General features: G+C 34.2%; 1 protein-coding gene across 1 annotated transcript in view; it reads right to left on the reverse strand.

The window, feature by feature from the left end:
* Positions 1-1024: 1024 nt before the first annotated feature.
* LOC134852880 (piwi-like protein 1) overlaps positions 1025-13824 on the reverse strand; it is a 50838-nt gene continuing 38038 nt past the window's right edge. The window contains exons 14-18 of the mRNA XM_063868724.1: positions 10892-11030; positions 9588-9806; positions 6641-6838; positions 3844-4232; positions 1025-1864 (exon numbers count right to left, since the gene is read on the reverse strand). Coding sequence (XP_063724794.1) covers positions 1708-1864; positions 3844-4232; positions 6641-6838; positions 9588-9806; positions 10892-11030 — 1102 coding nt within the window. The 3' untranslated portion in view covers positions 1025-1707. The remainder of the gene's footprint in view (positions 1865-3843; positions 4233-6640; positions 6839-9587; positions 9807-10891; positions 11031-13824) is intronic.

Below are 13824 nucleotides of genomic sequence, written 5' to 3' on the forward strand. Positions count from 1 at the left end.
TAATAAAAGCAAAACTAAATGAAAGAAAGAATAATTAAATAAATATAGAAATAAATATCAACAAATAAACAAAACACACCTGATAAATAAATAAGCAATACAAAAATAAATCAATACATAAATAAATAAATAAATACATAAATAAATACATAAATAAATAAATAAATAAAAGCAAAAGTGAAATGTACAAATAATTAAATAGACATGAAAAAATATATATGAACAAATAACCAAACAAACAGACCCATAATATAAATAAATGAAAATAAATAAATTAAATAAATACACACGCAGAAATAATAAAAGCAAAACTAAATGAAAGAAAGAATAATTAAATAAATAAACAAAACACGTGATAAAAATAAACAAAAATAAATATGTACATACATAAATTATAAATAAATATAAGCAAACTAAACATAATTAAATAAATAGAAGAACAGATAATTAAATAAATAAAGATGAACAAATAAAGAAACAAACATACGCAATCACGTGACATAGCGCGATATAGTCCAGCCCACATGATAATTGATAACTGTGGACGTTATTTGTCGACACTTGACAACAGACAACATTAAAAAAAAAACCCGTTACACGATACCATAACACCTTGACTAAAGTCTTCGGTGTAAAAACACTTTCGAAACTAGAAATCTACTACGTTTTTCGTGACTTTTACATTTTGCTGTTCGATTGACGAGTTGGCCTTCCTTTTAACAAAGGAAAATAACTGAGCTTGAAAATAAATTGTAAGTCAAACCGTGAAAAGTAAAAATTGAGATTGAAGACTTAGTTTTTTTTAGAAGAAGTCTTCAAAAGAAACCATCACGATCTATATAAGAATTTGAACTACATACACCGACTCTTAACCAAAACAAAAAATTCACCAAGAAGTATAAAAGAGTATTTACTATGATCATGACTCTTAAATTAAACATTGCATCCATCTTTTCTCAAACAAAAACTTGGAGATGAACCATATTGATTTCGTAAATTTAATTTTAACACAAGCATTGCTTGCATAAATACACAACGAATAAAACAAACAGACGTATAAAATCTAAAAATTCAGGGTACATTTATACCGATAAGAACATTGAAACTGACAAATTTTATGAAAGCATAATGTTCAGGCCCGTATAGAATCAAATGTTGAAAGTGTGCTTAAGGATTACGAGTATAGCATGTACGCCTCCCAGTGTGCGTCCACAAACTGGCGAAGTGAACCAGTTCACAATTTCTACAACACCATTTAATGTGATGTACCCCATTTTTCAACTTTTGATTTTCCATTTTTACAACTCATTTTTAAAACTCACCCAAATCTATAAAAAACTAAGCGTTGAGAGGAAGAGCATGAATACCATTCAAATATTACAAATACAACTATATCTAGTTCACAATTTTGGCGCTTCTAGTAGTAAGCGAATAAGAGTATAGATAAAATTCATGGTAGGCTTTGAATGAAGGTCAAATATTTTGTTGGCATTTTGATAAAATTTGCTCTTGAAATCTTAGAACGAATTTCTAATTTCTAGTTTTCTAAATTTGCGGGTTGAACATTATCCATCTAAATCAATAACACAATAACTGCAGTTATAAATAAGTTTATTGAATTTTTGTTTCATGTCAACTTGACTCAAGTTTTTTTTTTAAATGTCGAATCTGTATTTGACTTTATCTCTTGGCTTTGACCATTTTCATTTATAGATAAAAGAGTTTATCTTCTAGCTGCTGGTGGGCCGATTTGCCTATATTCATGCCTACCAGTTGAGCCAGTTTGTGCGCGTACTGGCATGGAGCTGGAACTCGGACACTTCCGGGCCAGTTATAGTACAGGAAGGTCAGCTTGAAGGCCAGACTGAAACAGGCGATCTAATCGTTAGTATTATTATTAAACAGAGACGGAGCTGAGCTTCGCAACACTTGCGATTCAAAAAACACATTGCGCTACAACATAGTGAATGAAAAAAAGGCAGAAGTCAAAAATATTTCTTAAAAATTATGTTAGAAAAAATTACTTGGAAAAATTGACGAAGTTGAAAAATAGACAAAAGTTGAAAAATTACAGCTACAAAAAGTTAATATTTGTATCGGATGCAGTTCATAAACAAGCCAAAATAAATGAAAAAAAAATTACCGAGCGGCAAGAAAGGAGGCAAACTTTGGGTCGAAACCTGTTGAGCCGAAAACAAAACTGTTGTCATAAAAAAGTTCATAAAAATTAAAAGTTTTTTTGACCCATCCGAACTGAAAAAAATAATGCCAAGCGGAAATATTTTGCTCTCGGAATTACGCAAAATAAAATGAATAAGTGCACACAAGATAAACATAAACTGTTTGAATGCTAGAGGCCAGCTAAAGCTGGAAAAACCTGTTAGATAATTTTTGAATTTTTTGTACTGATGCGGAGAGACAAGGGTAATTTGACTTTTCCGATATAAAATTAGGCGCAACCACTTATACAGCGGAGCTTCCCAAAACCAGTTCTACTCATGGGAACCAAAACCTCAGATTTGGGAGGGTAGCTGTCGAAAAAAAAACTACAAAAAAAGGTCAAAAATCGAATTTTTGACTTTTCCGAGGGTCATAACTTTTTCTGCGAAATAATTTGGGCGTGATCGCTTCTGCAAGGGTGCTCCCCACAACACGTTCTTTCGAATGAAACTAACTAAAATTTCAGAAATGGGAGGACAGTTTTCGCGAAAATTTTCAAAAAAAATGGTCAAAAAAGGAAACAACTTTTTGTGTAAAAAAAATTAGGCGTAATCATTTATGCAGCGGAGTTTACTACAACCCGTTCTAATCTTTGAAGCAAAACCTCCGATTTGGGAGGGTAGTTTTCGAGAAAAGTCAAAAAGTTTCAAAAAAAAACTTTTCTGAGGGTCATAACTTTTTGAGTGAAAATATTTGGGTGTAACCGCTTAAGCAGGGGAACTCCCCACAAGCAAACAAAAATCTAATATTTGGTATGCTAGTTTTTGAAAGTTCAAAAAATCGAAAAATTGACATTTTTAAGAGCCATACAAACTTGTGTAAAAAATTTGGTCGTAGAAGCTAATGCAGGAAAGCTTCCCACAACCAGTTCTATCCATTGAAACCAATATCTCTGATTTGAGAGGATAGTTTTTGAGGAAATGTAAAAAAATATATAGGTCAAAAATCCCCTCATACACTTTTTTGAAAGCTGTAGAAAGCGGGGTAAGGTAAAAAGAGACTAGGTGAGTACACAGACACATGAGCGAGTGAGCGGATTCTTTTTGGAAATTGGCAGAGTAGTTTTTGAGAAAAACTAATATTTTGAAAAAAAGAAAAAATTTTCCAAAGCGTCTGAAAAAAAAGAAAAAATAAATAAAAATATAAGAAAACTCAAAACCAGACATGGCAAATTACAAATTTGTGAAATTCGAGTTTTAGTGAAAACTGTTTAAATTGGAAAAAACCCATGCTTCAAAAGTAAAACAATAAAAAAACCCTACCAGATAAAAAAAAATGGCGTTTAAAAAACCGGAAAAGTAACCGACAGAAACTAGGACGAAAACCACGAACACGAAAAAGTTGAGAAATTTTTTGAAAAAATAATTACTACCTGAATCGGGTTTGAACTAATTTCTGGAAGAAGATATTACTTAGGTATCTTTCTCAGGAAGCGAAGATCCTCTAGAAGTGCAGATGTTGTGGACAAAGTTGTTAAGGGGAAAAAACGTCTAGTACCCGATTGCAATACCCTTGCTGATCGCAAGGGTAATTATTATTATTATAATTATGATTATTATTATTACTATAAAAGCATGTGCGAGATAACTTCCAGCAAGTGTACAAAAACAGAATGTCTGTAACCTCTGTATCGTATCAATATCCAACGACACTTGCTCCTTGGCGCCTCCTGGCGTGTTCTCCAGCACCACATATCTAGTAGGCGTAACGGTTCCCTGCCTCACATGTTGAGATACTAGATAGAAATCTCGGGTGCCCCGTTTTGTGATTGTATGGTCAATCACAGTGCCTGGAGGAGCATTGCCAATATTTCCGCTTCTGTCTACTGCAAAAATCCTCGCAGATATTCTCTTCTGGACAACTACGACGCAAAAATGAGGACTGTACTCGGGTGAAATATCAGAGAAGGCTCGTTTCATCAATGCAATTTCTGTGTCCTTTACGATGTCCATTTGGTGGTCCCCCACACCATCCCGAAACACGACTATGGAGTCGGGCAAAAATTTACTCTCCTGAACAAAAGTTTCCTTTAAATTTCGGCAAATCAATCAATATTAATTTTTTAATTTAAGACGCTTTATCCACAAAGGAAAGAACCAACACACGAGCTGTTCAGCTCATCACGAAGAACCGCTGTTGTGCCCCTGTTTAAGAACTAAAAAAATTTTTTGGCTATTTTTCTGGGCTGGGTAATGTTGCCTCACCCTCAATCAACAAGCACGGATCATAGTGGCCTCCTCGAACAACCGATTCGACCTTTCGATTCAGAGGGGCAGACGCAACCACCGCTCCTCTCCTCTATTACGGTTCGAAAAGGCCAGATGCGTGAGTTGTTTGCCATGATTGTTCAACCATGATCACGGTTTGCCATGATAATTACTAAAATAGTCAAACACATGGCCACGAGATAAAAAGGATATTACCGTCCAGCGGAGAGAGTGACCGTGACGCACCATTTCTGCTCTTTAACTATTTGCAGACAAGACCATCAATGTACATATTACATCAGAATGATCCAAAAAGGGTCTAGAAAAATGACTTTTTAGATGAAGATAACCCAATTTGGAAAACATGGATCAAAGTATTATTTATTTATTCCGCAGAGAAATCTATAAATTAAATCCACTTTCTAAACTAAAGTCGATTGCCCTTTTTACTCCATTTGCACATACGGAATTGGAAAACGTTATTTCCCTTCCACTAAGAATACTAATTGGAATCCGACTTAACAAGAAATCAAAAGTCAAATCACTAAAAATCAACTTTGACATAAACAAAATTTGAAAGAAAAAAGACAAGACTATCTTGATTTTGTTCATTGAAACTTAATCAATTTTATCAAAAACCGACTGCTAGGAAGCTAGACTAAATTTAACGATTTTGTAGTTGATCAAAGAGAAAAGTCGTTGACATTTTTTTTTACAGAATTAGACTAAAATGCATTGAAAACATGGAGCATAGCCAACAGTCAAATGGAAAATTGTCAAGGAGTTCACAAAAACCGAACGACGTATTTGATTTTTTGAAGCATTTTACAACTAAAAATATCTCACCTTACAGCTATTTGATTATCGAGAATCTTCTATCTAGCACATTTTTGATAAAACACAACTTGAGAAAACTGGATCGATAAAAATTAATATAGATTTTTGAGAAAAATCTTCCTCGTTTCTTGGTCGATTTGCATTTTTCTTATTGGAAAGCGTAGTATTCCTTCGATTTATTAAATGAAATTGGAGTTAACTTAGTAAGAAATCATAAATCAACCAGACAAAATGGTTTAGTTAACGGAAATGATAGTTAAACCGATAGAACAACACATCAAACTATCGCATCAATTATGCACCTCTGTTGACCTAAAAGAACTATGAACGTAGCCACAACAATTCGAACAATATAAATATAATCAAGAAATCCGGAAAAAAAAACAATTTGAAAGAAAACATATTATGATGACAATTTTGATAAAACTTGATGAAAACTGGATCAATAGGTATTTTTCTACACCACTGAAAACTTCTTAAGCTTTGTAACTTGAAGTAATTAACCTTTTTTGCCGCCTTTTGACTTTTTTACTCAAGACCGCAAAATTGTCTTCCATTAAGCAAATTAATCTGAATTGAACTGAAAGTGAAATCAAAATTCAAACTACAAAAAAAAACAAATTAGAGCGTGAACACCACCTATATAAGTCATAATTGAAGAACCGTTCCTTCATTCCTTTATAATTAAGACGATTTATCCATAAAGGAAAGGAGCAACATGCAACATACAGCTGTTCAGAAGTAATTGTCATCATTAATCAGAGATCATGTGTATCAACATCATACTATTAAACGAGTAAAGAATTGAGATTTACTATATTGGTTGAGAGATTACAAATTGCAAGAACCAAACAAAACAGATTAATTGAATGTTATCCAAACAGAATATATTTTTTTCAGTCTCGAGTTTTATCATTGGTTCAGATAAGATCATGCTTAGCATCATTTCAGATTAAAATGTCACCTCAGGCCTTTTCCTGATTTCCACACACTTCTGGAATCAAGACATTATCTGAGGAATACTGGAGGAAACTTCCAGCTTTTTACCTTTTTACTCTATAGGTCTCTCAGCGCTTTTGAAATACTAAGTATTCCAATCAGATTCTGTGACCATGGCTTACAATAATTAGGATTATTCGTTTTTATTCGAAATAAATGCATATTGTAGGCGCTATGAAATGATAGATGTTTTCTTTTTTCTGAAATGGGACTGATCGGTAGAATCACCTTCGAACAGAATTGATATACGTCAGATTTGAAATTAAAATAATGAATTTTAAATTATATTGTTTTTTTCCAGTCATAATAATGGATTTGTTAAAATACATAATATGCAGAATAACATACCTTATCTTTTTATATATCAAGCGACTTACTTCTTTGAACTTTTGGATAGCAGATATTGTGGCCTGTCTCAAATTATTGGTCATTATTTCCTCTCTCTGGCCCTGGTCAAATGTCTGGGAGAAGTATTTCGAGGCTCCTGGGTTCCTTGTGGCTACAAATCCAACCACGCTGTTTGTCTTTCCTGCCTTCTGGTGGTATACGTCAATGCCGATGAACATCGCTCGGTGCTGAAAAGAAAACTGTTTTTCAGCTTCTCAAATCAAACATCTACAATCGATTTCAGTAATTTTCCCGAAATTGCACATTTGAGAATGATTACCACAGCTTTCAATTGCTCAACACAATTCCACTAAGGGACAAACTAAAGCTAAAAAAACTTCTCTTTTCTAAGCTATTTCTTCTCTTTTCTAAGCTATTTCTTCGTTTTTTTTTGGTTGTTTAGACAATGCATCATGCTATTCCCACGGCATTGCAAAATGGAGAATTTCATGATTAGGTATAATTTTGTCAACTATTTGGGCTCCTGAATCAGTCCCAACGGTATACCATGAAAGGTGGGTTATCTCTGAGTTTTATCCATTGAACCCGATAAATAACAAAACAAAATTTACGGTAGCGCGACAATTCGTAACAAGCGACAATTGGTAACAAGCGACAATTCGTAACAAGGCATTGGCAAGTAGCATACGCTTGTTCCACTTGGCTTACATTCTGCACGAGGAATAGTGCTCATAAATTAGTTTTTGCACTTTAACTTCTTGTTGCGAACTGTCGCCTCATTAAAATTGTCGCCAGTTACGAAATTTCGCTTCATGTTTCTTTACAAGCGAATAATTTTTAAAAATGATTCTGACCTTGTAGCCTTACGGTGACCAATCGAATCGGCGTCACCAAAATTGTACATGTATGGTAAATATTTTCTGTAATGTGCTTGATTCGTAAGTTAATTTATTATTATTACACAGCGTCGAGGGTGAGCTTCGCAACACTTGCGATACAACAAATACAGGGTTAAAACAGCATAACGCTCAAGAACTAATAAAAAGGACTCCCAACGATATTACATTTGAAAAAAAAATGATCTAGAAAAACGAAGTATTTCTAAGAGGTCACAATGGTTTTAAAATTAGGAATTCGAGTATTTGGCGCCAAGATCTTATCTATTTCATAAACATTATCGGAAAATTGTAGAAACAAGATAAATAAGCCGACGAAAATAAAGCCAGCAGCCAATAAGTTGAAATTCAACCGAAAGACTTCAGCAAAACAAAATTTTCTTTCGCTGAAATATTTCGATTGAATTCCAGCTTATAAGCTGCCGGCTTTATTTTCGTTATAGTTTCCACGAGTGTCATGTATGTACTGAAGTCAAAGTGCTATACACAATTTCGGAAACTAAACAGAGAGCTTAGTCAACAATAAAGCCGAAAAACTATCAGCCAAAAAATAAAAATAAGAATGTCAAAATTCTTTATCTATACATGCAATCACATCAATCAAAATGTATAGAGATAGATTTCAAAAAAAAAAACGCGCACGGACAAAACAATGCAAAATTAGTATCGGAAGCAAACTTATCAAGCAGTAACAATGCCGAAAATATCTGAGCAGAAACCCTTCAAACTGAAAAAAAAGTTCCTCCCTCAAAACACACACACACGCACACAAAAAACTTTTTGCTCATCAAACGGTGCAATAAGAGGTCACTAACGCTGGGATTTTGCGGTTCGATAACAATGGAAGGCACTAAACTTCCTTTTAACAATGGAAATGCACTGAACTTATCACAAGTCAAATCGCAAAAAATCAAAATTATGCGTGAACAAATTTTACGACTTTTTCCTGAAAAACCAAAAAAAAAAACCAAGACTAATATACGAGTAATCACTATGTTCATTACTCTAACTCAAATCCGAAAAAATTTGAAAGTAATGAAAAAAATGGAAGTTCACCTCTCCCTCAATACACACACACGCACACAAAAAACTTTTTTCTCTTCATACGGCGCATTATGAGGCCATTCAAGAAATAAAAACCTGCCGAATAAGATTAAGCGAAAAACAGGACACAGAAACGAAGTTCAAAAAAGTTAGACAAAAATTTTTGAAACTAATAAACAATTAAGTTCCTCTCTACCTCACAACCCACACAGGCGCACAGCAAACTTTTTGCTTATCAAAAGGCTCAAAATGAGGCAACAGAAGCGATATACAATAGGCCCAAAACCTATCAAGCCGAAAAAAGGACAAAACCAAAAATCCGAAAAAAAAGTTTGAAAAATATAAAAAAATTTAAGTTTACCACTCCCTCAAAACACACACACAAAAAAAACATTTTGCTTATTAAACGGCTCAAAATGAGGCCTCTAAGTCCATATAACATAGATCAAAATTTATTGATCTGAAAAAAAAAGAGTTAAATAAAAAATTTTATTTTTACAAATCGAGTTGGAAAAAAATACAACCAACATATTTCGAAAAGCTGGGATATTTAAAATACTTAGAAACTCAAAACATGCTTATTATTTGCAGCAGAGAGGAAGAGGATTTTGATTTGCAACGAGGACAGAGAGGACAGAGAAGTGAATCCAGTGCCTAACGTTATTTAAGGGAAAAATAGTCTAGTAACCGATTGCAATACCCTTGCTTATCGAAAGGGTTATTATTATTAATTGGCTCTTTACCAGTCCCCCTTCTTTGATTTTCTCTTATACTCGATTTACGAAAGCCTATTTTCTCTTATACTCTTATATTTTCTCTTATACTCGATTTACGAAAGCCTATTTAAAATGACTTTTGATCTTCTCAACTGCATTATAACGTGTCACCGTGAAGTGAACAGCTCTCACATTTCTTTCATGCAAAGTGTCGTATGAATATTAGCAAACAACTTCAAATTGTAATTTTATGACGAGGTTGGATTACGAGGAAAAAGTGGAAGGCGTTTTTTATTGATTATTTGACTAATTTTCCTTACTAGTTTTGGCGGGATATTCACTTCCCACAGCTGGCCCCCCAATTTAGCCACCATCTGCAGTCCAATATTGAGCGCTATCCTCTTCAGCTTCTGTGGTTTGCCCAGTGTCCTCGACAACACACACTGGGACGCCACCGGCTTCTCACTGCAGGTCAGCTTCTTCACAGCATTGTATGTGTCATCTCTCTGGGTACTGAACACAGTCATGACTAGCTGTGTCTGAAACAAGTTCCGCATTTATTTCTCAACAATTTACACCCGAGAGAAGAGGGAAATAAGAACCAAACAACGAGCATTTCAGCTCTTCGCGGATAACAGCTGTTGAAGCATTGTTTTGCAGTTTTTTGGTTTTTTCTGAGCTGGCTAATTTTTCCTCGATCTCAAGCATCGACCATTTAATTGATAGAAATCGTGCTACCGAAAAACAAAAGCAATCACATTGTGGGTCCATTTAAAAGTCACATATTTGTTTCAGCTTTAAAGACAGCATTTCTATTATTCGAGCCCAGTATCTTAGTTCAAGATAATCTGAGATATTCGAGATTGATAAAAGGCTATTCGAAAAAATGTATTCTTCTCATTGATACTGGAACCTGATCTAAACTACATTTTATGATTGGATAAATTAGATATTTTACCACTGTAAAATATTTAATATTAACCAATCATGATCCATCTAACTAACAACCCACTTATTTGTAAGTGCTGAGATTACTTGTAATCTCAGCACCAGAGAGATTTGAATTTAACTTAGAAATTAGTTGCCTCTCCAAGAGAACTTCAGCAGCCGCAATAAACCAGTATACCCTAGATCTATTGAGCCTAGCAGAGACTAGTTAAACAACCTGAGACTAGATAGTATAAGAGTAAGATTAGGATCGGTATTAGACTAAGAAGTTGCACGAATCTATCCGGCCGAAAATAAGATAGCGTGACGAGCAGACGGTGTACCCTATCCGAAATTACTCTATGAGTTAAGACCATCGAACTTAACTCAATACTTTTGAACTCCAATTAATTTCGTTTCATATTTTCCATAAAACAAGCTCCAAAGTAGTTTCGGCTATGCGTATAAAAAATTTAATTTTTATCCTCTACCGCTTAACCGCTAGAAATTCATATCACTTTTAGTTTACACTTTAGTTTACCATGACTAAGTGTACTTACTTATATTTGGTTTTTTCATTAATACCAGATCCTAATTCCATAATTAGACTAAGTGAACCGAAATGTTCTAGGCGAAAAATCGATGACAAAGTTACGGCAGCACTGTGAGTAGAAAATGTCTGATCTGATGTGCTTACTTCACGTTTCATCCTGGCTCTAAGTTGGGCTACATAGTCCTCTGCCCTGTCCCTATCTAGCTCAAGAGTGTCCGGGTTTGCCACTTCAACTCCCACATTGCGCATACACTGCGACAACTGTCCGAACAGCTCCTTGGCCCTAAAAGAGCAAAACAATGTTTCAACCCACAATATTTCACAGAAAGGTAGAAAAATGTGGTAGGGAGGGGAGTTGTTCTGCGACTAGGTTAAAATCAATAACTCAAAAAAAAAATCGTACTACACAAAGAGCTTTATTTGGGGTGCCACAATGGTCAAAATTTTCACACAGGCGAAGCTGAACTTCACAAACACAGGCGACAAAATGCCTAAAATTGACTCTGATAAGAGAAAGGAAAAAGCAAACACTAGCCATGAAACAAAACAAAGCCATCAAAAAATTGGAAAAGAATCAATTAACTCAAGCAAATAGAAAACATAGCCAACAGGCAGTTGGAAGTAAAGCAAAAACAGAAATGACCAAATTTTGAAAAATAACTTCGAATGTTGAAGAAAAAAATAGATGCCCTAAAAGCTCTTCGACTTTCTATAAAAATTTATGATTCACACTTTTTATTTCATTAAATTAGCCCAAGTTGAGAAAGCTGGATCAATGGGTAAACTTTTAATTCCGCTGAAAAATCTGAAATTTAATTCCACTTTCGAAACTAGAAGTCGATCACGTTTTTGGTGACCTTTACACCTTTCCTGTTCGCTAGTGAAGTATGCCTTCCTTCTAAGAAAAGAAATTGAAAAGAAATCAACTAGAAAATCAACTGTCAAACTGAAAAGAAATCGGAAGTCAAAACGCGTTAAAGTAAAATTTCTAAAATTTCTAGACTTTTCCTAAAAAATGAACATAGGTAACTAACAGTTGGAAAAGAGTAATGAAAGCAAGTAAAACTAAAAAAAAAACACTGACCTTGTTGAAAAAAATCTCATCTTCGAATTTCAAAGAAAAAAGTAGATGCCCTTTAAGCTCTTTGAATGTCTAGAACAACCTATGATTGGCGCTTTTTTGATAACGAAACCCAACCTGAGAAAACTGGATCAAAAGGTGAAATTTATATTCCGCTGGAAATTTAAAAATTAAATTCCACTTCCGTTCCATAAAAAATCATATGCACCTAAGAGCATTCAAAAATGCATTAATATGTATGAATGCACATCTGTAGTTATTAGAGCACTTAAGGCATTTTAAGACTTTTTCCTGAAAAAAAAATCACCAAGAACCTGAACTCCATTCATAGAATTTTAAAAAAACTGACTTATTTTTCGAAAAAAAATCAAAAATCACCAAGAACCTGAACTCCATTCATCGACTCTTAAAAAAACTGACTCATTTTTCGAATTAAAAGAAAAGAATGGATGGCGGCCTTACAGCTCTTTGAATTTCTAAAACAATTTATGATCTTTTTTTTTTAATTTCTGAATTATCACTGAATTTCTTATTTCGCTGGGAAATCTGATAATTAAAAACAATTTTCGAAATTAGAAGTCGATCAAGTAACATTCACACTTTTGCTGTTCAATAGTGTAGTTTGCCTTCCTTTTACACAGAGGCAAAACTGCGCTCCGCAAGCAAAAGCGAACAAACACCAAGAAGTAGCTTTAAAAGGCTCAAAAAACCTAATGAGTTCGGAAAATATGACCTCTACGGAAATTAATCCTCAGTCCTCGGCCATTCATGTTTTCCAGTTGGCTGCATTACACAACCGTTCCCTTGGCGCTTATCAAAACCAAATACAAGCGGTAAAAGGATGCTTCAAACTTAGCATGATATAATTTGGAATATAATAAGCTAGTCAACCACACTAATTTGCATAGAAGTTGTGAAGCCATATTGGGTATAACTTATTCATTTCAAAACTCTCGAAATATATTGATTTGGAAATCGAAAATTGAAAAGGTATCAACTGTGTTAACTTATTACTAATCACATGTCAAAGCACATGGTATGTACTGCCAAGCTGCCTTAAAAAGACCCAAAGTAGCACTTTCATATTGGCAAAAAAGCAATCAAAAAGTCATTTTGATTTGCTACGTATGTTGTTAAAAAAAAGTTGCATTGTAATATAGCACAACGCTCCGCTTATGTAAACAAAGGAAATTAACTGAACTTAAAAACGAAACCAATAGTCAAACTGCAGAAAATCATCACGACCTACATTTAAGAGTCTGAACTACATTCATGGAATCTTTATTCAAAACCGGATCTCCAACCAGGCGATTAAGTCTCACGTCCTCGCATCTGCGCTATCAAAACATAAGCCGTCAAAAATGCGGATAAACAAATGCTATGAAATTGCCAATGATAATACTATTGCTATATTAGCAAAAGTGTCACCAACCAAAATGAGCCTTGGTTCAAGTTGGATTGGAAAAATTTGGACTTGAAAGTGAACAAGATCGTCGTTGGTTTGAAGCCTATCATTTTGAGAATATTCTGTTTGAATATTCGGCTAGATTCTCAGAGCATTTGTTTTTTTTTGGAGTTAGAGCGATGACAGAGGCGAAGTTGCACTTCGCATACAAAAGCAAAAATATGACCGATAACGCTACATAATTTCTAAGTGACGCAAGCCAATTATGACACATCAGCAGTACCAGTCAATTTGAAAAAATGAAATTTACGAACTAACATGCCTCAATTTATGAAGCGGGCGCCTTTTAACTAGTATACGAAAAAGTCCATTTAAAATATCCGATCCTGACCAGGTTCGAATCCTCTTTTTTGTTGCGGGTCTCCTTCCCTAGCTCTACGCTACATATCTATGATACTTTGAAAATACTTTTATTTGTAATATAATAGTATGTGTTAATATCCTTAGCATTGGCATATCCTTAGCTAGGTTGGAAAAAAAGAGAGTTCATACTTTCACACAAGCTTTGCTTATATAATCAATTCCACTTCG

This window comes from Symsagittifera roscoffensis, chromosome 8, assembly GCF_963678635.1.
Source record: "Symsagittifera roscoffensis chromosome 8, txSymRosc1.1, whole genome shotgun sequence".
NCBI classification, from domain to species: Eukaryota; Metazoa; Xenacoelomorpha; order Acoela; family Convolutidae; genus Symsagittifera; species Symsagittifera roscoffensis.